The sequence below is a fragment of the Malurus melanocephalus genome, unplaced genomic scaffold (assembly GCF_030028575.1).
Source record: "Malurus melanocephalus ecotype Western Australia unplaced genomic scaffold, MMel_1.1 scaffold_116, whole genome shotgun sequence".
NCBI classification, from domain to species: domain Eukaryota; kingdom Metazoa; phylum Chordata; class Aves; order Passeriformes; family Maluridae; genus Malurus; species Malurus melanocephalus.
In genome coordinates this window covers 1191135-1216410 of record NW_026623348.1, presented here as the reverse complement: position 1 = coordinate 1216410, position 25276 = coordinate 1191135, and the positions used below count along the sequence as shown (strand labels likewise).

At 38.8% G+C, this 25276-nt stretch overlaps 1 protein-coding gene and 1 long non-coding RNA gene across 3 annotated transcripts in view; one reads left to right on the top strand and one right to left on the bottom strand.

Annotated features, from left to right (window-relative positions):
* Window positions 1–18810, top strand: part of LOC130575766 (uncharacterized) — a 27402-nt gene extending 8592 nt beyond the window's left edge. Inside the window, exons 3-4 of the long non-coding RNA XR_008965597.1 lie at window positions 17054–17187; window positions 18747–18810. This is a non-coding gene — a long non-coding RNA (uncharacterized LOC130575766). The remainder of the gene's footprint in view (window positions 1–17053; window positions 17188–18746) is intronic.
* The window catches only part of SLC12A1 (solute carrier family 12 member 1), a 41545-nt gene that overhangs the window by 12727 nt on the left and 3542 nt on the right, over window positions 1–25276 (bottom strand). Inside the window, exons 2-20 of one of the 2 annotated variants that reach the window (XM_057369892.1) lie at window positions 23664–23798; window positions 23372–23447; window positions 20760–20855; window positions 20036–20131; window positions 19308–19447; window positions 18724–18834; window positions 17668–17779; window positions 17048–17175; window positions 15143–15227; window positions 13338–13489; window positions 11605–11712; window positions 10714–10837; window positions 9712–9813; window positions 7684–7839; window positions 6424–6523; window positions 6228–6339; window positions 3656–3796; window positions 1710–1816; window positions 787–869 (exon numbers count right to left, since the gene is read on the bottom strand). In XM_057369892.1, coding sequence (XP_057225875.1) covers window positions 787–869; window positions 1710–1816; window positions 3656–3796; window positions 6228–6339; window positions 6424–6523; window positions 7684–7839; window positions 9712–9813; window positions 10714–10837; window positions 11605–11712; window positions 13338–13489; window positions 15143–15227; window positions 17048–17175; window positions 17668–17779; window positions 18724–18834; window positions 19308–19447; window positions 20036–20131; window positions 20760–20855; window positions 23372–23447; window positions 23664–23798 — 2164 coding nt within the window. The remainder of the gene's footprint in view (window positions 1–786; window positions 870–1709; window positions 1817–3655; window positions 3797–6227; window positions 6340–6423; window positions 6524–7683; window positions 7840–9711; window positions 9814–10713; window positions 10838–11604; window positions 11713–13337; window positions 13490–15142; window positions 15228–17047; window positions 17176–17667; window positions 17780–18723; window positions 18835–19307; window positions 19448–20035; window positions 20132–20759; window positions 20856–23371; window positions 23448–23663; window positions 23799–25276) is intronic. The other variant, XM_057369893.1, reaches the window with a different exon arrangement.

Below are 25276 nucleotides of genomic sequence, written 5' to 3'. Positions count from 1 at the left end.
GGCTGCGCTGCCCGGGCCGTTGATTGGGCAGTGATGGGCGAGGGCGGGCAGCAGGCGGCAGCAGAGAGCCGCGGGCCCGGGCAGCGAGTGCGGCACCAGCGCGGCTGTGGCGGGGAGCGCCGGGCCCGGGCTGCCTGCTCCGGGCAAACTGGGGCAATGGGGAGAATTACCCTGCTGAAAACCTAGAGAATGGGTCTGCCTTTGCCACCCAGATGGCATGTGTCCCTAAATAGTTGTGCTGTGGTGGAAGGTTTTCCCTGTCCCCCTGATATGCASTGCTAACCTAAGGGAGAAAGAACAAAAAGGTCAAAGACAGAACTGATGTTTCCTGCGGCTCCCAGATTTTTGCATGGTAGGAACTCTGTGGGACTCAGTTCCACAGAGATGGTACCCAAAGTGCAGCTTGCTGTTTCCTGCCAGTTCCAGAGATACCAGGTAGGCAGAGGGAGGAAAGTGTGCCAAGACCAGATAGGAAACATGCAGCACAATAACTGGTTGCTGTGGCACAATATGATTTTACTGCTTTAGTCTTTRCCTGTGCTGGAAGTACTTTGGGAGTTGAGTCCTCTGGTGTGCAGAGCCCCTTAATGTATGAGGCTTGGACTCTGTCACTGCCAGTGATCAGCAAGGATTTCAGGCAGGATTTAAACTGCACAAGCAAGGACGAACTGTGGAAGTTACAAGTGTAGGAACTATTCTAGAAACCAGATATGACAGAGTGTCAGAGTCCTTCTTATGCTGTGCATCTAACCACCATAGATAGTCAGCTGTCAAGTCATTACATACCTTGAACCTGAAGGACCTGAGATATATCAAATCCTTGGCTAATTCTGACAATAATTACACCGAGCTCAAAATCAAAGGCATCACTGGAAAGAAAGAAAGAAASAGTAAATATGGTTTTGCATAATGCATGTTGATGGGGAAAGCTACTTTGAAAAGATTGRTGAAAGTGTTCACAGGGAGGACAGACTAGGTAAAATTGCAGAAGGAATTKCCCCAGATAAATTTGTAGTACTTATCTTCCCTCCTTTAAAAAAAGGGTATGATTGGACATGGGAACAGACCAACTATTTCTGGTCTTCCAGACAGCACTTTTCTAGAAACTTGGTTGCCATAGGGTAATTTTTTTTCTCGTTTTACTGAGGAAATTACAAAGCTGATGTGGGGTTTGTTGCTCTGTAACTTGCTTCAGCTTTACAAATGAATTTTGGGCAAGCATCTATGAGAAGCCTGTTTCTAAATGACTGTTTCCTAGCTAAATCCCAACTCACAGAGCTGCTGAGCCTTAGGCACACATGAGATTTGAAGCAAAGCTCTTCCTCTGTCTCCTAGGCTTAAAATAAGAATTCCATGATGCTCTCTTATTCCCTTAGTATGTACAGTAGGGTTGTTTTTCTCTGAGCTTCTGCCCACTAAAAAATGGGAAAATACAGTTCTGCAAAAATACTGCTAACAGCAGTGCAGCTTCAGCATTGTCAAGCCACATCAGCTCTGATGGTGCCAGGTATTTGCTAAGCAGATCCTACGAGGTCTGGGAAGCCAATGAGCTTCTTCTGATGGGCCATAACTTCTGCTACAGAGCTAGGATGTGTGAGCCCAGGTTTGTAGGTTTTACCTTACAGCATTTCTATACATCAGGTTCTGTATGGAAATSCTGTATTAATCTGTCTAAGAGGAGTGAAAAAGGAGATGCCAAGCTGACTTACTGTATAATGCCCACGTAGTTTTCAACTTGTGTGGCAGGTGCACTTTTCCAGTCTTTCTTAAATCCAATCACCAGGGTGTTTGGTTTCATTCTACCCAAGCCCGAGGCCTGACAATATTAAAACACTGCTTGAGAAAGGTACACATATATGCTTTTATTGTAAATGAAAAGTAATGGCAAAAGATAATTGAAGTAGTGTTCTGGAGACACTTACAACTAGATTGCATTTCATAAATGCCCTTCATGCTCATACCCATGCAGAAAGCAGAAAGATTAGCTTTAAATCACTTCAACTATAAATGATTTTAGTTGAGAAGTGTAGTTTTGCTAAATTAGCATTCATTTGCATTTCTTCTGACATGCTTTCATTAAAATGGTTCAATAACTTGGAATCAAGAGCRAGTTCAAGAACTGCTTGTATGCTCATTCTAACATAATGGCATAAAGCTTTTATCAGCTTTGGAATACTCAGWAGATGAAGTGGGTTTGAAGTCTCTTAAAACATCTCTGATACACAGAGAAGGCATAGGCTCGTAAGAATTTTTTTTTTTTTTTTGGAAACTGTTGCTGTTTCATTTGCTGTGTTCTCTTTAAAAGATTATCCAAAATCAGTTGAGCATGCTTTATGGATAAAATTATGGTTTATAAACAGGAAAAATAAATGGTTTGTCAAAATCCTAGTTTGCCTTCAAAACTGGTTCTGGATGCTAAAACCTGGGTGAGTAAGGGAAGTCAGATCTAGATTCAGCTAACCAAGTTTTTATAGAAATCTAAATATTCAATGTATTGGGAAGTTTCAGGAGGAGACACACGAAACATCTGCTTGTAAAGTTGTTATACTTGCCAATATTTTACTACTAGCAAACAGAAAATAGGTGAAAACTGTTGGAACCTTGGGTGAGTTTTTTGAGTGGCACTGTTTACGCTGAAATCAGTAATTGTTGCTGATGTCCTTAGGTTACAATAATGATGATAGGATTATCCTTCTGTTTGCTGGAAGGGAATTATTTGGGGTCTAGTAATTGACTTTGCAATAGTGCCTAAGTGGTAATGGAAAAGAAAGGGATTCTCAGACTGTAGCAGTTCTCAGAAACATCAGAAGGATCTCCTACTGAGACAATGTATAAGCCCAAGATGAAGTGTCTTTGTGATGCTTTGATAGAACAAAGGGATCTTTATTAATAGCATTTCATCTTGCTCAATTGTACTGTCCATTCARCAAGCATACAAAGAGCCCTGGTAGGACAGTAATGGGTGACTTACCCAGAGTATTTTAGTCGGTTCCCTACTGTCTCAGTTTGCACTGATGTCTTTTCAGCAGTGTATTTTGTGTGAAGGATATGAATTTTCTCTACATTTTGTCTCAGTACCTATATGTTTAAATATTTATATGTGAGAGAGGGAGGGAGATGGGAAAAATGAAACTAGTGTCTCTGTGCCTTCATTAAGGCCATTTAAAATGGACTGTTGGAAATGATCTGCTGCATTCTTAGAGTAATAGAAAAATATTGCAGACTTTTATTTAAATTACCTTCTTGCTATTTGCAGAAAATGTGTATCACACATTTTCTGTTTCCATTTAGCYAAAACATTCTCAGATACTTAATATGCTGTGTAATACCAAACAATAGAATTGATTTGAAGTGCATCAAGTGTCAGCTGCATAGACATTCATATGTTGCCCTGTAGATGCCTCTCTTTTTTCATAATAGTGTCTTGTTCATTTAGGAGAGAATCAGTCTGCCTTGTCTCATAATTCCATAGCCCAGAACTACATCTTTATGAAATAATCTGTAATAYAATATACACGGACCCCCAGAATGCCCTTTCTGTCTATTACATTATCCATTATATGTAGGGCTTCTTAACAAGTAAATAGTAATGCTTCAYATAAAGAGATGCTTTGATGTAACTCTCTTCTGTGTATTCTGTAAACAAAAMGCTTACTTGAAGTAGACTTTTGACTCCATCTCTGAAGCTGTCAGCTGCCACTGCTGCATAAAAGGCTTTTCTTTTGTTCTTTGTGAGCCAGGCCTGCTTTTTTTCCATGCCACTGTTCATCTCCTTAACACACAGTTTGCGTGGTCCCTGCATGATACAGTAAAATATTGTTAAGAAGGCATTATGTTGTACATCACAGAGTGATTTTGAAGGAGTTACCTAGTTTGCTGTGGGAGCAAATGGAGAGAGTCAGAAAAATACCATTCCAAAAAGGATCCACAGTGATTCAGCCCTTTGAAAAGAACTGTGCTGCAAACATAATTCACATTCTGTTTGGTAGGGCTGAGGCTGTTAGTGCTACTTAAATGCAGTGATTCTGACAGAAATGGACTACTATGGATTGTAACATCTTAAAAAAATCTAAGCTATGATAAAGAATCTCACAGTGAATAAAGGCCCTCCCTGACTTGACTATGTAAAARAGTCTCAGCACATCTAAATATTCATGGTTAAGTTCCTATCTACTGACATAAGAGAAWAGAGTAGATGCAATACAATTAAAATATAACTTCAAAGACTTTAAACTGGCATCAAAATGCCTTTGTTGCCAGTTTTCTTTCAGTGGTCATCACATAATTTAATGGGAAAAAACTTACATGCATATCCAAGTCACAAGACATGGGTATAACTTAAGAAGAATTTGAACCTGGCTGTATGAAGAGCTGGGAATAATAACTTGACCTATGAGRCTGAAGTTTCATTGTGAGTAAGGAGAAGAGAAAAACAAGTTTTGCCTTTCTTCCCTGGGTCTCGAAGGAAAGCACCTGAAGGTGGTTTTGCAATGGCTTGCACAACATGTTTCTGCTGGCCTAGGGGCCAGTCCCACCCGTCTACCGGGTAACACAGTGTCCTCCTCTGCCCCTCCTTTGTATCTGTGTAATGTTTGTGCAATTGTACAAGGAGGCCAGTGAATTTTTAGGCTGAGGTCTAACCATGAAAAACATTTTGCGTGAATGTAGGGAGTAAAGACAGAAATAGTATCTTTTACTAGAAACTCAGACTGTTTAAACCAWCATGCAGCCATAAACTCAGTGACAAGTACATTTTAAATCATCTCTRTGTTCAGTTGCAATCTTTATTTTGCCTATTTCTGGGCTATGTATCACCATGTTCTTGCAATTTCTTGCTGCCTTTTGGAAAAAAAGAATGGAAGATGTTSTCTCTGGCATGGAGTTCCAAAACTTTATGCATAGCTAACAGCGTGTCAGCTTTTAAGGTAAAATGTGCTGGGTGTTACATTTATGGCTGAATAGTCTTGCTATATTTGTTGTGATGTATATTGCAGGGTGCTCTTCAATGTGGTTGCTAGGAATTTTATCATCCACTTTTTGCCACAATTTTGCAATTCATAAAGGTTCATTTAGTCACATTTTTATTACCAAGCAAATTAAATTTCACTTAAGTTGCTGTCCCAACAATTAAAAAGCTTGTACTAACAAAATACATTTTGGGGTTTTTTTGTATAGACAAGAATGAAATCTCAGTTCTCCATAGAAAGTACTAATATTAGAGAAACATGTCTAAGAATTCAGAAAACTGCTGAAACTCAATGTTAGGAAGCTGCATACTCTCAGGATCTTGTTGGGATTCGGTCTATGCTTACTGAATGCAGTGGGAAATCTAACAATAATTATAACAAGGAAGAATTAGGACCATTCACTTTTTATAGATGCATTTGATTTRGGAGGGATCACATGTAGATCTTCTGTACTCCATTTCTGCAATGTGGCAGCATCAAATGAATTATTCCTACACTCCTGTAGAGGCTATTTTGTCTTGGCTGGATTGACTTATCTAGATTCATCAGCCCCATTTAGTGCCATGAGCTGGTTTTTTTTTTCTCCCTCTCAAAATTAAAAGGTCATTGTAATATTTGAAATACTTTTTCTTCCTACACTACAAACCAATCTATTTTTGTTCTGTTCTAACAAGAGACTAGATCTTTATCCTCTAAGATACATCATTTGCTGTGTATTTATATTTAGAAATACATTTTGCTTCTCTCTTTAAATCTCAGAAGAGCATGTTTATCCTCAAAATTAGCATTGTAACAGYTTTGGAGGAACCTCTGCAAAGAAAGCTGAATTACTTGCCAAGCCCCAACTTCGCAAATCAGTGACAAAGCTGAAAACATGGGTAATTTGACTGCCACACAATAACCCTTCAGATTCTGTGTGTTGTGTGGTTTGGTGGTTTTCTGTTTTCTAAGCCTATAATCTTTCCTTGCAATGTTTTGTATTTTGGTTTTTTTTTCCCCAAACCATTTATTTGGTCCATCTACTATGAACCTTGAAATGCATCTCAGTGAGGCATTTACCAGCAGGCTTTGTAGCAGCCAAAGCTTTCGTGTCAAGAATTATGACAGAATTCATTTCTCAGTGCAAATCTCTTTCATGGTGTGCACAGCTGCCAGTCAGCACCAATGGGAACATCGTGTGCTGAGTGAGAGTGGAATGTGTAATGGAGACCTGCAGCCACCCTGGTGCTGGGTTTGCAGATTTGTGTGAGCTGCCCTTACCGTGTACACTTCACAGCAGATACACAGCCCGTTGTTCTTCGTGAAGGTGTGGGTGATGTCTAGCAGAGCAGGCCTGACCATAGGAGCTCCTGTTAATGCTAAGCACTGGGGCCTGGTGAAGAAAAAAGAGGTTGTATATAATTGTCTGATGTACATATTCAGGACAAACCATTATGCTGTTCTCTGGAAATCTTACCTGAAGTTCTTCACRTGGTCTTCTACTGTTGTTAAAGCCAGAGCGCTGTCTAAGGCATTAACAAAGTAAAGAGCCTGCGTAGAGGACCCCCAGTTCACTTCTGCATATATTAAAAATAAATAATGCATGTTAAACCATGAGCTTTTCCCTATATTCTGTTGCAAAAATCAGCAAYGGACATTTGTGTTGTCTCCTTTTGTAAGGAATATTAGTTTTTCTGAACCTTCCAGTTGCTGATACATTAGTGTTGAACAAAACTCTTCGCAGGAGATAGAGGGATTTTGTACATTGCCTTCAGTAAATTTAACCAAGCTTTAAGGTGTTACTTTGCATTAGGGACACTATCAATATACAAGGAAAGGCTAGAAATCCTGAAATGTTTTTGACAACTGCCATGAGATGGGTGTGCTTTCTTATTGCTGGTGATCTATTTACAGGGAGAGAACCACAGACCATCCTAGTGGGTGTGAGAGAGCACAAGATAGGGAGGACAGAAAACAGTRYAGCAAGCACAGAAAAGCAAAACAGACTCTCAGACCAGGTGTTGCTGTCCCAAGCTAACTCTGATGAAAGCACATATATTGCTGGGAAACTTGCCTCTTTTATTTGTTGGTTTTGATTTTTTTTTTCTGCTGCAGAAGTAATTCAGGGGGTTAGCAGTGAAATCTGGACCTGGGTTATGTCCTGGATATGAATAGCCAGACTGTCTAGTCTTGTACAGCACACAGATTTCTGAGGACAGCTCCTGTGAGTTGCTGAGCTACTGCTTTTTCCAGCAGTAAAGTGGGCCCATCAGTCTTGATTTACAGGGGAATTGTAGGGAGGTGCTGGAGGATGATCAGTTCACGAGTAATTCAGCTTGCACTGTTGCTGTGTAATGGGCAGCAGGTTTACATTTTGAGTGAGGACCTTGCATGAGTTAGAGCACTGCAAAATTCAGGTAAGGTTTTGTGCATGGATGGAAAAAAATGGTGAGTGATACTCAAGTAAAGGCCCAAATGTCATGAAAATATAGTGGGAATAAACCAGTCTGTGGAATGTTTACAGAAAACCCTAAAGTGCTTGTTAAACAAGCAGTCGCCAGGCTATCAACTTAATCTATATTATATAAAGTGGAATTTAATGGGATGCTTCAGGCTTCCCTGTAAATAAAGATATCATAGAAAAATAATTTCTAATTCTGTAAGCAGAATTAATTCCTTTAAAATCCAGTCTAGCAGCATAACATATACATGTAATAATAATGGGGTTTGGCCTTACCTGGCTTCTTATAGGTTACATAAATATAGAGGAAGAGCTCAATGGCATAAGTGATGAGAGCTGCCCACCAGTTGATGACAAACATCACCCCACAGCACAGCAAGGCTCCAAAAAGTGACACCCACATRTTATAATATCTGAATGCAGGTCTCCAACCTGTTTAAAGAGAATTGAGGAAATTAGAAGAGCATAAAATATCCTGATAAAATTGTGATCCATGATTTTTGTGCATACAAACTCATGTACAGTTTGTTTCAGGCTCTGTCAGAAGGGGTGGGAGGGATATCTGCAAATTGTCAGGTTTTGTATCAACAGATTTTTTCAGGTGTTGGCTGATGTAGGTTTCAGTTTATAGAATACTGGATCTTACAGGCCTTCTACTACACTCTTTTCTGTTGCTTTGGTCAGCCTGGCTTTGAGTAGCTGTTCTGTTTATATGTGTTTTTGTAAAATTAAAGTTTACTGGTTCAGAATATTTCAGAACAGAAAGAGATTACATGTAACTCCAGGTGATTGGTGATTGTGTGTTTTTGATGCATATACACAGAACTTATTATTGGTAGCTAAACACTTGCTGAGAGGAGTGTTTATCCCAATACTGTAAATGCACCTGTCTTAAACTTGGAAATTGCCTGGTCTCGTGGCAGAAAAATAAAATCATCTGCAATTGACTTTAAAAAGATATTATTCCTGCTGCTCTTCAGCTGCACTACTGATTCCATCCCCTGCTACCAATTAACATGATGAAGCAAACACTGAGCCTTCATGGTTTGCAGGTCTCTGCCAGGTGTTCTACAGAGCAGACTCTATGGAGAGGGGAAAAACACAGAAGATACAAGAGGCTGAGTAACCCTATCTTGGACCATCTTTGTAATGAGGGAATGGGAAGGACCTGCTGTGRAGAAATTTGCTGTCCTGCAGCCTTGCAATTATTACAATCTGTCACTGTGAATTGGCAGAAATTAACTGGAGGAAATGAGAAAAGAAAAATGGCTGCAGTTCTGTCTGAAACGTTAAGTAGTGGYATAGTAGAGTCAGATGCAGATAAAATCTATAGAGGTAATTGTCACTCAGCTSCAAGGTCATGTGGAGCAGATCTGCATTTGTTCAGCTGTTCAKGTAATTAGCAGAAGAGCTCATCTTTTCTGCCCTCTAAACAAATGGTACTGTGCAGATCTATAGGAAGGAAGCTGATGCAGGCATTTATGTCCTTACTGCAGTTTCTTCGTGCTGGAAATCAAAAATGTATTCCTTGCTCCTTGAGTTAAATAATTAATTCATAGAAGCAGGAAATTGTCTTTCCTGTGTGCCAAACTAGTATTGCTCAGCTGATTGACTTTATTCCTGAAGGTGTCASCCCTTCATTCATGAGATGGTGAGAATCATTCTGCTGTGACAATGCACAAGTTTGACAGCCAGAGTGTTYCTTTGCAGCACAAATGTAGAGGGAGGATCTCAAGTTACCCCTGAACAGAACCTCATTATACTTCCCAATTGTGCTTCACAGTTCTGCTTTGAGGCACTGGAGCTGTGCTGGTGCTGTTTGATGGACCTGCTCTTGCTCTACGTGTTCCCTTGCAGGCAGCATCACTCATAGCACGGTGACTGTGCTTGGGAGCCTTCCCCTACATTTCACTGTAGGTTTGGAGRAGGGAATGATGATGACTCCCCACTACAGCTTGTTTATTTAATRTGGCCAGAATTGGCATAAGCTTTTATCCACCCATGTTTTGTGATAGTGAGGGGAAAAATACCACCCCGAGGAGGAGCTTTTTTTGCTCCAGTGAGATCCACCAAAGCCTTTCTCATCCTGGACAGCTGTGGGCAAGTAAGGACTAGAGCCATTATTTTTATCTTTTGGAGATAAATAAAATGCCATCAAATTCAATAAGAGCAGTGAAACATCAGAGCACATAGCTTAGATATTTTACACATATTGCAATTTTCTCTGACATACAGACAAAAACTCGCAGAGTTTATAAGATACTATAAAACCCATATTTAAATTATTGCTGAATGCAAACTCACCTGGAGATTTTGCATATGAGGCATGAAAACAGGAGAAATTAATCAAAGCATATGAAGCCAGGAAGAAATTGGAGATGATGGGAGCAATGGTGTTCAGTTCAGCTGCAAGACACATACACAAGTCAGACAGAGACACCGGTTTCCTGGATTGTTGGCTAGCTTTTTCCCAATGATGCATTAAATCTGAACATTGTCTGCATTAATCATCCAGGGAGAGTTTGGGTATTTGCCTGTCTTACTAATTTAAGGCCACGTTGATACAGCTCCATGAATTATGTCTGWTAATGCTGATTTTAATAACATTATGTGCTATGCAAGGTTATGCTTGATACTGTGATTCAGCATACTGTCTCTTAATGATGAAGATCTAGTGTAAATTTCAGAATTTTAAGTACATAATTGAGAAGATGGATGCATTTAAAAAAATATTTATAGTTAAAATTTATTTGGAATATGAATTCTGTCTACTAGACATCCTGTTTGCTTAGTGTCACTTTGAATTTCAAATCTTGGAAAAACTGATTTAAAAATCCCTACACCAATAAATGTGGTAGCTGGGATTTTCTATCACCRTTGCTGGTAAACTGGAGTTTTCTTYGGAGSTGGCTGGGGAAGGTTGGACAGGATAGGCTTCCTTTATCTCAAAATTACCTCAGAGCTATATGCAATCTAAATTGGAAAGCAGTTTTCAAAGACTGTGACTTTATCTGATAGAGTTCTATGCAGTGCCCTCTTCCAGTAGAGTGAACTGGAATTACAGCTCCTCTGCATCTTGAAAAATGAGGCTGTGGTGGTACTGAGAAGCACTAGAATCCCTGTTGGTTTCTTTTTGCCTTCGTTAGGTATAATGGGATTGTTACCAGGACTTTGAATACACTTGAGTTTATCTCAGAGCTTACCTGACTGGCACTTTTTCAAACCATAGCTACTAATTGTATTAAAGTATCAGTTCGTATACTTTCAGAACATGATATTATAGCAACTGTGAAACATTATACAAACCAATCAAAATGAATGCCATGGCGATCACGAAAGTGAGGATATATCCCCTGATAGGTTCATTGTTTTTTCCGTATCCTTTGGCGAAGAATTCTAGCCCTTTGTAGACGTTGTCCTTGCAAAGAGCCTGATAAGAAAATCAGCACATAATTCTATTAAGCAGCACTTTCTTGCACCAGAAGTCACTGTCTGTGAGTGGCAGCTTGCTAGGCTTTTGCTAAACAAGAGTTAAATCTGTCTTAGTGCTTCAAGTACATCAACTGCTGTGGCACGTGAACATTTAAATAAGGGGATAAGACAATGTGCAATTATGTCATTTTATTGTGGGAAACAGAATCACAGGCATTTGATGCTTATTCAGTGCTTTAAAAGAAAAAGGTAACAAAGTAGCTAAATAAAATCTAAATTGAGAGAAATTGAAGCACAAATCAGTTCCTTGGTGTAATTTATAAAGGTTATYTCTCTGTCCCATGCCCTCTGCTCCCATTCTGTCCACATTGCTGCTGCTCAAACAGCTCCTGGACAGCCTGACAGAGCACCCCTGACAGCACCTGAATCTTATGGTCCTGAGGACTCCTGGTGTTCCTGTGCTTACAGGATGGCTTTCTTGAAGAAGATAAAGAGGTCCTGAAAGTAGCCTTGAAGCTATTTATGACAGGCCATGAGCATCCCCTGCTCCTGCAGCAAAACTGAGCTCTGACCAAAGCAACATTATCTCCCTTGTATGATAAGACCTGTCTATTTATGCTAAAAWTTTTTCTACATATTGTTTTCCCTGCCTCTTCTTCCCACGTGTGTCAGTGTTGCTTAGATATGCATTACATTTGGCACATAGAGTTCAACTTTGTCTTTGAAGTAAGACTGAGTATAAGGAAATGGATAATTTGATTTTACCTGGAAAACTTTGGGTGCGCTGACAAGAGATGCTAGAGCTGATGACAGAGTAGCTGAGAAGATGCCAGCTGTGATGAGAGGACCAAAGCCAGACACCATGCTCATCACCTTTAGAAAAAAAGAAGGTAAAAAGAATAGGCTTGCATTTGGATGCACTTTTTAATGACAAACCTATTGAAGTGCTCTGTTTCTGTGTGTCTCTGCTTTTCATGGTTCTAAATCTAATCTGCTACAAACCAGCGGTGAAGTAGGGAAATACTTTTATTTCTGTTTTAGTTAAAAGCAATGGAGGCATAGCCAATTTTTTATTCAAGTATGCAGCTGTCTGCTGGGGCAGATGAGTACTCTGAGATTTCTTCATTGCCTTTACTAATTGATTGCTGTAAGTAACAGCCTCTACTTGATGAGTAAATAGTCAGCTTGTAGCAGACAAGAAAAWGGAAATGGTAGGAAAAAGCACCAAAGTATGAAATGTAGTTGGAGGCCCTTTGTTTTTGTTTGAGTTTTTGTTTTCCCTGATTATTCAATGTGGCTAAAAATGAGAGAAAATGCCTGATTGTGCTGACATAACTGCKGTGACAGTAGTGATGGTCACTGTCAGGCCTCTCTCAGCCCTCCCTGGGCATTGAGCTGTCCTCTGTGCCTACTGAAGCAAAAGGGTTGTTGGGAAGCACCAGACAAGGAAACCAAAAGATGGATGGATGTGATTGCCAGATGCTTTTTGGTGTGTGGGAGGAAGTTCAGGAAAGAAAGCAGTGAATYCTGAGGATTTGTCAGATGAAGATGTACTGTTTGCTGGCTCTAGTCCGGCAGAGTTAAACGCAAGAAGTGAAACTTTGGCTGTAGGGAGGTGACTGATTTTAAGGGATGTCTTGAGTGTGGGCAGCTGAACTGAGATTGGAGTATGGATGGTAAATGATAAAGAAAGGAAGGGAAAGTAGTCTGTGAAAGGGACAGCATATCCCTTTTAAGGTGGTTACCCAGCCCTGTCATTTAGCAGAGCCAGCTGGGAAAAAAGCAAGTTACTTAAAAGCTACAGATGAGTCGTTGAAAAGCATGTACAGGTGKGTGGTGAATTCGTCTCACTGGCTGTGAAGCACAGGGGCTGAACAGAGATCTAGGAGCTGTGGCTGTCGTGCTGCAGAACTRCTTTACTTTGATGCTTAGCCTAAGCTTTATTTTGAAGAATAAAAATGGCAGACAGTCTCTCTCTGTCCTAGGAGAAAGACTCCATGACTTCTCACTTGATTTTTCACTCGACTATTTTTGGATACTTTTTTTTTTAAGAAGTCAGAGCTCTGGTTTTTGTACTGTGACACARCCCTTTAACAGTGACCACAGCACCCCTGAGGTAAAATCATATCCATGTGTCAAGAGCAGTGAGGTGAGTTGCTCATCTAGCAGGAGTTCCTGAGGTGTCTGTTAAGTCTGTGCTTTCAGTTTGAAGATGTTACAACATCCACTGCTGCAYGGTACTTGTTAAAAGAGGAGATAAAGACCTTACCAAAGTGTTAGAAAGGTAGTGATGGGCAGTATGAAGGTAAATGTGGAATGCAGGGGATTTTTGCCTTTCATCATTTCTACAATTCTTTACTTTTTAAGACAGGAGAGGTTGTCCTGTTGTAGTTAGTTGTCTGCAAATAATAGTTTTGCATATTTGTACTTATATATTCATGTATTGCTTATTACGCTAATATATGCTTATATGATAATGCATATGATCTCATTAAAACCTGAAAATTATTCATCAGCCCGTAGTCACATGGYTGACTTGCACATCTGGAAAAATCATAGCCTAGGCCACAGGCAGATGATCCATTGCAGCTCATTCCAGGTACGATTGTATCATTGACGTTCCCAGTAGCATCTCGTACAACACAGGAGGCTGTGGAAACAATGATGTATTTTTATTTTGCTTCCTTGTGACATTGAAAGAATGTTCTTGCCACACTTTGACTCCTAAACTGCACACCTTTTGTACAACTGCTGCCTGAGAGTCATCCCAAAGAATTTTATGTTGGGCAGGGATTTCTTCCTGTACTGTGACTTAGTTTCTCATGGTGTCTGTGAGCAAATACTTGCTTCTGATACTTGTAAAATAATCAACCACTTGACTGATAAGGATTAGCATATTTCTGAGATTAGAGAACCAGAAGGAGATCAACAATAAATTGACWAACTCAGAAGTCTATTGTCTTCCTGTCACAATTTTGACATGTGCCAATCTTCAGAACAAACAGGTCAGTGAGGGTCTTAGGTCTASGCAAATCCTTTTTTTTGTGTAACAAGGACACAAAATTGCTTTAGAAACCCAGATCCTCTGTTGCTTACATTGCCATAGCCCTGCTGATACCAATATGATGAGGAAAGCTTTGAATAGGAGAAATTGCCTGGGTTCTTTTCGTGTTTATTGATATCTTTAATGGCCAAAATATAAGTTTATATAATATCTTACAAATTTGTCAAAAATGTTAAGGGTCCCAAMATAACCTTTGGGTATTTAGGAAATTAACATGTAAGCAGAAAATTTAAAAAAAAGGAGGAAGAAAGTATTGCACTGAAAAATACACAGCTCTGAAGCTGAAATACAGCTTGTGAGACCAATGCAATGTTCTCAAACAAACAATTCACTTTTATAAAGTGAATTTATAAAAGAAAGTGAAGAATGACTGTTTTAGTATTAATTGCAGGGGAAAATTAGATCCAAATAATTCAACATGATCTGAGGCTGAAGTCAAGTATTCTGCCTTATGCATGAAGTCCAAGAACYACAGAAATCAAGAAAACTTGAGAGTCATCTCCCTGAAACAGGAGCTCTGCAGGCCTTTCTTGTGGCATTGAGGTATTTGCTCATAGGAAAGACTGTTGTTTACAACCCTCTTTCTTACAATACCATTAAATACCAAAAGAAAATTATTTTTCTTGACTAGAGATTCATTGTATGCTTTTAATGAGAATTTAACTCCAACACAGTTCACAGCCTCAGTACAAGTCTCCTTTTTACTGGTGTCCATTTTGTTACCTCACATTCCAATACTGTAGAAGATGTACTTGTGTAGTTCCTTTAAGAGAGGCAACAGATTTTTGTCTTTGATAAATAACACACAAAATGTGTGTGTTACCCAGTTCCTGTGATTCTCGTGAGTGCTTAGTAAGACTAGTGAATGCAAGCAGAAGCCATGTGAAATTTCAGTGTGAACCAKGAACAAAAGATGAGCAGATTGATCMGAAGTTYCTTTGGTCTTTATTGTGCTCATGGATACTGTATGCTGGTGGTCTTTGTCACTGAATCTAATGCAAAAATAACCATACAAGTTATCTGAAGGTCGAGCTACCAAATGGGGACTTTTATTTCTACTGATTGCTGCTTTTTTTTTTTTTAACCACTATTTTGACATACAGTAAAATCCAAACCACTGTCTCTCTACATAATAAACCTTCAGGATGAAAAAGCAGTGAGGTTAATCATTCATTTGCATGCCAAGCTTTCTGACTTCACTGTGCAAGTAAAGACATGAAGCAGGAGTTCTGTACTTACCTGCACATATTGCAACAGCGATGTAAACAATGGTGGTGATCACAATGGCCAGCATTGTTCCCTGGGGTATCGCAATTTGTGGGTCCTTAAATAAAGCAGTGACATGAGAAACACCGTGAGTTTGTGTGCTGCTTGCATTTGCATGCTGCAAGTTCTGCCCACTGTGGTACAAAAATACCCTTAGCAGATTTTTATCACTTTGACCTGCCAACATTTCTGGTCCCAGCATGCAGACAGAGCAGTGAGCTTGTGATGCTTGTGAGCTTGTGAACCTACCCTGCACATGGTTAAGGATATTCTGCAGGAGCAGAGCTYACAGTTATATCTGCAGACGAGGGTCCTGAGCTCTGCATTTCTGAGAACTCCAAACTCTCTTTACATTTTAATTGGCTTTATTTTAATGTTTACTGATGTAGTGGGTAAATCGTTACTGAACTATCAGACTCTTGTGGATGACAAGATGGGACCATCTTTGGTTAATTGGCAAGATAGATGTAGTCACCCTGTACAGAATACAGCACTTCTGTGCTTTGCAACCAGTAATTGTTAGTTGGGTAAAAACAGCCTTTTTCTGTCACTGTATTGACTTAATTTAGATAATTTTACAAGGCTGGGTTGTAATGCTTACAGCATAGCTCACAGCAGTATCAGCTTCCATCATGCAACTCTAAGTAAGAGTCCAAAGATCTGCACTGTACATTTGAAAGAGATTTTTAATGCTAGATAACATTACAATTTAGGGTGTGCCATGCAGACAGAGCACCATATATGGCAAAAGAATTATTTTTTATTTGATAAAAGGATGGAGATTGTGTGAGGCTGATTCAGTCTCACTGGGCAGAAGTACAATGGTTTTTCATTTTTTAATTAATGGAATCYCTCTTGAGCCGCTATCAGTGGCTCAGTTTCCACATATTTTCTCTGTGCTTGGCTTGAAAAGCAGTGCTCTGAAAACAAAGGAGCTGAGGCGTGCAGCTCAGGATGAGGAAGGGACAGAGAATTGGCTCTCAGGGGTGGTAGGATCTGAACGTGTGACTGTTGTGCCAATACAGAAATGACAGACCTTTGGTTGAATCCTTAAGGTACGCAAGGCAATGGATTTACAGGATAAGGCCGAACAACTTCATTGGACATGCTGATGTTATCGAGCTGTGAGCCACGTCTTGTTGGTGACTTCTTTTTCTTTTTTGGTGGTTTTTTGAATGTTTTTGTTATGAAAACTAKAGGGCACTCAAAACTAAATTCCTGTCTCTGATTTACCTTTGTGTTTAGATACTGGAAATTCTCTCTTGTAGCTGCCAAACTGCAAGAGGAGATGGGGGAACTTATAGAATGGCCACAGCAACATAACTGGACACTCTTTCCCTCCTTTCCCTTTCTTTTCAGACTCCTTTTTTTTGTCGCAGCTGCAGACTCGCAGCTTTTCCTTTGAGCAGCCATAGTGACATGGGACTGGGACATTCTTACTTTTGTTAAATGCTCTGTTTGCTCTGCYCTTGCTGTGACCCTGAATACAAAAAGCTGGTCTCCACTGATTCTTGTGAGTACAAACATGAGCTTTCCAGGTGTGTATTTTGGAATGATGTTTGGATTGATTTTTATAAAAGACAAGCTCCAAGACATACGCATGTAATTTTTCTTATATCATAAACTGCTAATGGACCATTAATGATATACTATTACAGATTATTGAAACCTGTCTAGCTACAGTAATTTCTGTAATAGCCATAATGCATTGTGAAAGAAAATATKAATTGATGTTTTTAAATAATAAAGCAGGTACTTTAAAGAGAGAGCTTTGCTTCACAAAATGAGACATGATTTAAAACTGAATACAGTGTTGATTCGTGATTGGTTTTCTTGTTCTGTTTCCAACCTACAGCTTGAAGTTAATGAAATACTTACTTTCAGATCTCCTGAGATGTTGGCTCCTGCAAGAATGCCAGTGGCAGCTGGGAAAAAAATGGCAAACACCGAAAAAAATCCTTCTCCACTTCTGAAATCTGGTCCAAAGTTTTCTGCAAATATTGATCCTGCAAATACAGGTGAAAAAGAAATATACCAACAGGATTTGATGCCAAAGTTACTTAATGAAGAAGGTGAATAAGGCAGTCTTTCACATCTGGACAACTGAGTTTGAATCTGTCTCATACCATAAGCAAAGTGAATTTGATTTCCTTAGTCTGGTCCCCAGAAGGACGTGCTTGTCTGCATCTCAGAGCTACAGATCCATGTTGAAATGACAGAAGCGTCACTGCAGCACTTGCACTTGGCTCTRTGTTAAAGTTTGTCTGTGCTCTCCTGATGTATAAATGACTCAAGCTGCATCTTATTGTGCTGTCAGCTGCAGCAGCAGAGAGACAGGCACAAAATTAAAGATGAAATCCATTCCTTCTGTTTGCAAGCTCAGTTAAACGTAGGCAGGAGATTCTGATCTTAGGACTTTTTTTCAGTGGAATCTTTAACTTACTATTAAGCCAAAAGAATGCAAATATAATTTTATGATAGCTAGGAAGGTTGCTTACCTTGGTAATTAAAAAAGCCTCTTGCCTTCTTTTCAGTGTTGGTAGGAATGACTGTCCCAATAAAGAAGTTTGCAATGGCAATAAGGAGAACAATCAGAAGAATAACTTGAGCCTATTAATAGAAACAAAAGGATTTTCCTGATGGTTTTAACTTTGTTGCTGTGGAGATGGCTATATAGTAAATTGTCTGTATGTGTTCCCTATGATAGGTTATTAAGTTCTATWGTTTTTGAAAGTACCAGGAATTAAGATAGCTGAATCAGCTAATGACAATATTAGATGCTTTTGACTCAAGGGGTGATGAAATACAGAGCTATAATTTAATTTTAGGTTAGCTTCCTTGCAAAATGGAACAGCTAATGCATTAATATCAAGTATGAGACATTTTTATATTGTTACAAATTTTTTAGTTGCAGGGGATTGTCACTTTAAAGGTTATAGTATCAAATTGTTTTCTGATTTTTTTTTACAAGTTGTTCTAGTCTCCATCATAGCATAATGCAAAAACAAGGGTGCTGTTGAACCTGTTTTCTGGACCTGATTTCCATAGCTGTATTCCACTCTCCAAAGTATTTCCATTTGAATTTGCATTCTGACCTTTTTCACAGGTGAAGGAGAAGCAGAAATAATTAGAGATTAAGGAATGGGTAACAAATAGAGCTCTTCTGCTGAATAGGGCTTGAGAGAGTACAGTGATAAAACCGTATGTTSTTTTTACTACTGTTTATTCTATCCAGCTGCATCAAAAATAAGGGCAAAAAGAGCACATAGCCAAGGCTGTAAATGATGCCATGAATTATAAAAATCAATATAAGCAAGCTGTCTGCAAAACATAAACTTCCTCTTTGCTTTTAAATGTATGTTCAAGGAAGAATGTGGAGTGATTGTTCTTTCATTGAATGTAATGATTAAACTGCTCTTGCTTTTAGAAAGATTAAGCATAAACTGAAACTGAGTGCTTTTGAAAATTCCATCTGYTGAATAGCATTCCTCACACACAAATGCTGTATAACAGGTTAATATACTGCTTGCTTTTATATTCTTTTAAGCRTTTACCTTTGCTTCCCATTCCATGCCAGCAACAGAGATGCCMAGAAGACACACCACAGTTATGGTCCCTATGATTCTGATGTCATTKGACTCATCTACCATCAGTGTATCACTTTCCTGAAAGAGGTAATAAATGTTATTAGAACCAGACGTTCTCTGCCCAACTAGTGGGATCAAGTAACAAAGTGAAATAGAAAGCAGTCAGCTGTCAAAGTTTCMGAGATTTGTGAGACAGAGTGTGTGTCACGTTCCAGCTGTTTTTTACAGTTGGGGTTATTTGGCTGTCTGTTAATGGATGTCTGTCTTTGGCTGTCTTTAATTGGATGTCTGTTCCTCTTCTGATTTTGAGATCCTTGTCAAGGATTGTATGAAATATATTCYAAAGGTAGAAATAATGGAGAAGCACTCTGTGTTCTTAGACAGACCAGCTTCTTCCCTGCTAAAGATGTCCCTCAAGCCTTAACTAAAAGGTATCACCGCTTAAGCAAATACATTATGTAAAACAAACTCCACTATCACCACCCCCCAAAAAAACCCCATACAAATCAAAACTAAACCAATTTAATCATACACAGAAACACTACATTTACCTTAAGAAGTTCCACAACTGTTTCAGCAAATCCAACTACATACATGGCAACAGCCACTGCATTCGCAAAGGCAAAGATAAGTCCTATAGATCCACCAAACTCTGGGCCCAGACTTCTGGAGATGAGATAGTATGCTCCACCTGCAGACAGAAATTATTGTTATTCCAGCACAACTGAATACTCAGTTTTTGCTTTCCCCCTTGCCCCATATAACTGTTACTGCTGAAATCTATGCTTTTAATCTCACAAATATCATCAGTCTTTGCCCTATATTGATAGGGGACTCTGCAAAAAAGCCATGTGCTTTGTACTGGCTCTACCTTCAAACTTTTCGGTATGTCTTTCTATTCCAGCAATCTTTTTAATGCATATTAGCAAGCAAAAGYGCACCTTGTTATAATTTTTCATGATGGATGATACAGTAGCACAAAGGAGATAGAACCTCACTTCCAAAAAGGTTCTAACTTACATGGATCTWTCCCAATGTTAGCATGAAAGGTCACATTGTGTGCTGCATGGTTTAAGCTCCTGCCTCATAGTGATGAAGTGAATCATTAATCTTTTTTGCATTAAATCTATACACTTTTCAATTTCTTGCTGATCAACTGGGAGAAATCACTGCGTATATGTATATATAATTTCTTTGCTTATAACACAGCKCAATTCCATTTATTTTTCTAATTCAAATCTACAGATTTTTGTATTTTCATGAGATCATATTCACTTACCTCCTCTTACTACTCCATTAGTGCAAATGGCAGACATGGAGATACATGTCAATGTTGTTACTACTACACTCAGAGCAATAACTATGATTCCAAGACCTGAAAGATCCGAAAAAGAAAGTACATGCAAATGGATTCCAGTACCTGTTCCRCTTCAGTGGCGCAGTAAGAACTTGCCATTTTCCACAGGGGTTAGACCAGACCAGTTATGACTTAAAGGCTCTGAAATGCACTAAAACTTTGTTTCATGAAATACCTGACTTTTACAGCAAAATTAGTCACCCATCTTCCAAGGAAGGGCTGAAATGTAAGGAGTGTTATAAAGAAAACATTAAACTGAAGATGTCCACTCATCTGCATCAGTCTTTAAAATGACAGGAAGAGATGTCTCATGCTCAGTTTGTTGAAGAATGTCCAACTTGGAATGCTCTGAATGGGAAAGACYGGCTGAAAGGTAAAAGAACACCATGAAAAGCCAGAACCATCCGTTGCTCAGCAGTTGGCAGGAACATCTGAAATGTACTTCTCAGACTGAACTGAAATCCATGGTTTATTAGAAGTGACGACTCAAACGCCTTAAATTGTGATGAAAAGTGGCTAGAATTATTACCTTCCAGTTCCTTCAGATGTGCCCTTTGGTTTATAGACCCTCTGGTTTGTCTCATACAAAAATAATACATAAATACCTTCTGGGACTTGAAAGCATTAGTAACCCTATGATTTTTACCTCCACGGACAAACCCATTAGTTGCTATTGCAGAAGTTGACAACCCAGTAATTGAGGTTACCATCGTGGCGAGAAGAATTATGATTACTCCAAGACCTGTCAGTAATAAGAAGATAAAATATTTTACTTATGTTCCATGTTTCCAACAAATCATCCCCTCTTTAAATTGAATTTTCAGGCCAGAATCAGAGCAATAAACTGAAAAGAAGRTTTGCTGACCACTTGCAGCCTGCAGAACATTTTCATGAAGTCCATGTCACGATAATAAATTATTCCCATCAGTCTTCAAGCAGTGGTTTTTTCTGATAGGAGTACCCTATCCAGAAATTCTTATGATTTCCAAAGGATGGAGGAAATGAACAAACAAGTGTCCCTTGACATGGATGCTTGTATCTACCTTTAACACACACCCTGGCTTTTAAATGAAGAGATTGTTTCAGGGCTAGACTATTTACCCAATAAAAAAGCTTTTCTTTGTGTACAAACTAGACCTCCCAAGGTACCATAAACTTGGTGTTTTTCCCTGCCATTGGCAAACCATTCCATCCATAGATACAGACTTCATAGAGTCCTCAGATGTTAGGTGGAAATACCAGGCTGGTTTTGGACCTGGAGTTTGTCAGAACCATACTGTCCCTTTTCTTCAGCTGATGACAACCTGAGAACYTTGTGGAATCCTACTTTTTTCCCCTATAAGAGCTTTTGCCACAGACAGACTATCAGGATATGGAAATAATTGRGTTGTCTCTCTTTGGCCCTCTAATGATGGGGATATAAATGGTGCCCAGATGGTGGTTTAACTGTCTCATTTAATTTCCATGTTCGTAGCAGTACCCAGTGAAATCCCTGAGCCTTGGTGATGATGAGCTTCCATCACTGTTCTCCTTAAGCAGCTTGGCTAGGGACTTAGAGCTTATTGCTTATAAGGCATTCCAAAAACATGTTGAGAAATTATTCAAATAGAATTTGACGTCTCGTTTTCAGAAGTAAAAGTAACCCCCTTGCATAACACATGCAATTTTAAAAAGCAACAGCAGAGCAATAAACCATAAGAAAGAAGAGCCTGCTTATCAATGAGTTAAAATGGTAAAATTAAAAATGAGAGCAAAAAGGTTGTAACTGATGTTGGTGAAAATTAATGCTAAAATCTGATTAAAGTTTAGATTGAAAACCAGGCATATGGCTCATAAGTAAGTTGTTCTGAAATTAATTACTCTCGCCTATGGCTATTCTCACACCTCAAAACAAAGTAATACTTCTTGATGATCTCAATAAGTTACTAAACTGCCCTTAAAAGCTAATTTTGCATGAAACCCCAGAGCAAAGTCTTGGCAATATTAAGATGCAGAATTTTCATGGCAAGGCATATAGTTATGAGTGCCCTGGGCTGTATGTGCTCATTTGGTATGCATCATAAAATCAGAAAGCACCCTTTTGTCAGGCACAGTGCTGGAGCCATGCATGGAGCACTRCAGAAGTAGTAAAGTTCTTCCGCTTAGTTCTGGGTCTTTTATTGTTGGGTTAGTTTTTCTTCTCCTATTTATGTCTCTGTAAGTTTGTGATTTTTTTTCTTAATAAGCATTTCATTTGTTACTCTTTTTATTAAAAGCTCAGTCTTGCTCAAGTAAAACTTCTATGAAGTTACTGCTTTTTACTGGAAATGAGATTTCAACCATGCAAAGTTTTGGAGATGTTTCGTTTCACTTCCATTAACAAGGATGTGAATGATATTTTTATTCAATATGATTTTGAGCACTGATTTTTATCCAAGCCCAGCAGAGTTGGCACTCCTTAATATTACTGAATGTTTCCATTCTGTGAGCATCCAAACTGGAATACTTGCCATCCTGCCTTTGGATTGCTGTTTTTAATAACATCTGGGTGCCAGTCAAAGATCAGGGTTTCACTGAACATTCAACAGTATACTGGATGGAGGCCCTGGGGCCCAGTCTCCCAGGGATATGGGATCTGGAATTGGGATTAATTAAATTCCAAAATGAACAAGCAAAGATACAGCATACAATGAAATGTACTTACTTAATTTATATGGAAGCTGATATAGTTTTTAAAACTTAGTCTTTCATAGTATGCTAGTATATATATATACTAGATATAGTGCTGTTCTGTAGTTAAAAATAATAGAATCCTGATGAGATGAGAACTCCTTCCAGTTCTGTTTTCATCTTTGCAGAGAAGTGTGAAGAAGTGTTGTTTATAATATGTGCATGACAAGGTTTGAGTTTCACAGATAAGCAAAGTGTGAACTCTTAAAGGTTAACTCTATACACACGTATTAGAAATTGGCCCAAGTCATGAAGTTTACATCTGTTACAGGATCTAAATACAAATTTCACTAAAGCTTAGAAATATTCAAATGTGATGATCATATGCATAGTTAACAGATCTATGCCTCTAAGCAGTAATTTGGCTGTGAGTCTGGAAAATTCCAATAGTTTGGAGGATTAATGTCTTTTACCCTGGCAAGCATTTGAAAACATTATTCAGTTCAACATGCAAATGCACATCTCAGATTATATATTAATCATGATCATGTATAGTTTATCCTCTTTATCCCTTTCACTGTTGAAAATGATATTAAATAAGATACATACCAATTCCTGCTTGACCTACAATCCACGAAAGTCGAATAAAGAGCATCACACCCCAAATATTAAGCATGCATCTTACCTAGGTTTTAAAGAAAAATTACTGCATTAGTTCAGTGTTGAAAGTAATGTTAAAAACCAGAAGGGTGAAAATGTGCATTTCAGGCTTTTAAAAAGCACCCCAACTTTCCCTGAAGTCTGCCTCCTTCTCTTAAYTCTTAAAAGACTTAAGTGTAACAGAAAATATTTTATTTTCTTCTAATTTTTTTTTTTTTTGAAATACGGATAATTTTCTCACCAGCACACCCTTCACCCATCCAAACTTGACAAGTCCTGTTTTGCTTTCTTCTTCCTTGCCAGCTGCTGTCTCATCTCCTGCGGTACTTTCTCCATTCGCCACTCTCTCGAYTGAGCCGGTGCTCACAGCAATRTTCTGGAGGATYACACAGAAAAYAAATACATTTTTTGTGCCAGGCGGARGACACCTGGCTGCATAAGAGAKACATAATCTAAAAGATTTCCRAAAATCAGGTTTTACTGTCACTGKAGTAGGGAGCAATATTCTGCTCACRCCAGGCATCAGAAGGTGGGCTTRCTAACAAGGGGAGAAGATGAAAGAATTGCTAAAGCAGAGTAAATRCATGATTACCTGATCTGATACTAACCTGCTTTTATTGTAAGCTATTACACATATATGTTGTGTTGACATGTCAGTCRAGCATCTAACATAAGGAGGATCTTGTGCTTGGCCTCTGCATGCTCTTGCGACAATTTATGAATAACGCTGAGTGTAGAAACAGGGATAATTGCAAACAGTGAAAAGAGACCTAACTGAGTGCTGCTTGGTTAACTTCTGKGGTGAAATCTAGTCTTTCCTATTGAATAAAGTACAAACATAATCGCAGTAGATGGGTAACATAGTCCTGAAAATGGTTAGAGAAATGCCAGTGAAATGTAGTAAATGAATAATCCTTCCTGTGGTTTAGCCATCACTGGTGTTACCATAGTAGATGGGATTAAGAATTGCCATATTTATGGTGTAATGAGAGCAAATATCCCAGGATTTTTGATTGTTCACAGACAAATTTATATTTTATCTCTTCAGCTCTTTTATCCCAGAATCCTTGAGGCAATTTAGCACCATKAAATGTTTCTTGTGGCTTGAATATGAATTAGCCATGAATAGCCATCAGATTTATACTCATTGTTACTTGTGTTTTAATTTAATTTTTTTATTCAGAGGTATCAGTTTTTCTCTGAGGAGTTGGAATTAGGTTAGCAATTGCCAGATTTCTCTGGTCCTCCTCAAAGGCCTTCAGGAAGGACCCTGCAACTTGCTGTAGTCTGGCAGAGAGTCAGGAGTGGATACCACTCCTGGAGAGGAATCAAGATTCTTTTAGTCTTTGAAGGATGAGGAAGATATTTCCAGATTCACTAAGCAGGTCAAGGAGGAAAGACATCTGTGATTCTGTGAAACATGAGATTTTAAGTCTTGGTTAACTGTAAGGTTGTTCCTATATTTTTTCCATGAATTGAAAAATACCCAACACACAAACCCAAGGCAGAGATAAAGACCTACTGTATATGCCTCTTACACTAATGTTTGGACTTGTCCCTCAAGGATGAGGGCTCTAGCCAAAATGATGTAAGGTTTTAGAATGCCTTTGATACAATAAATCCAGGATTGTGCTCAGAAATGAAAAATAAGTGACTGGACAATACATTTCGACATGGGCTGAACTTGGTGCCTACTGCCCTGCTGGCCTTAAGAAAAGTGGGAATACAAGATCTATTGAAACCCTGTGACTTTGAGCTCCTTTGAGATACTTAGATAATTCTGACAATTCTTACCCTGAAATAATAATGTCTGTGTTTGTTCAACATACAGTAAATGATTAAAGTGAATAAAGG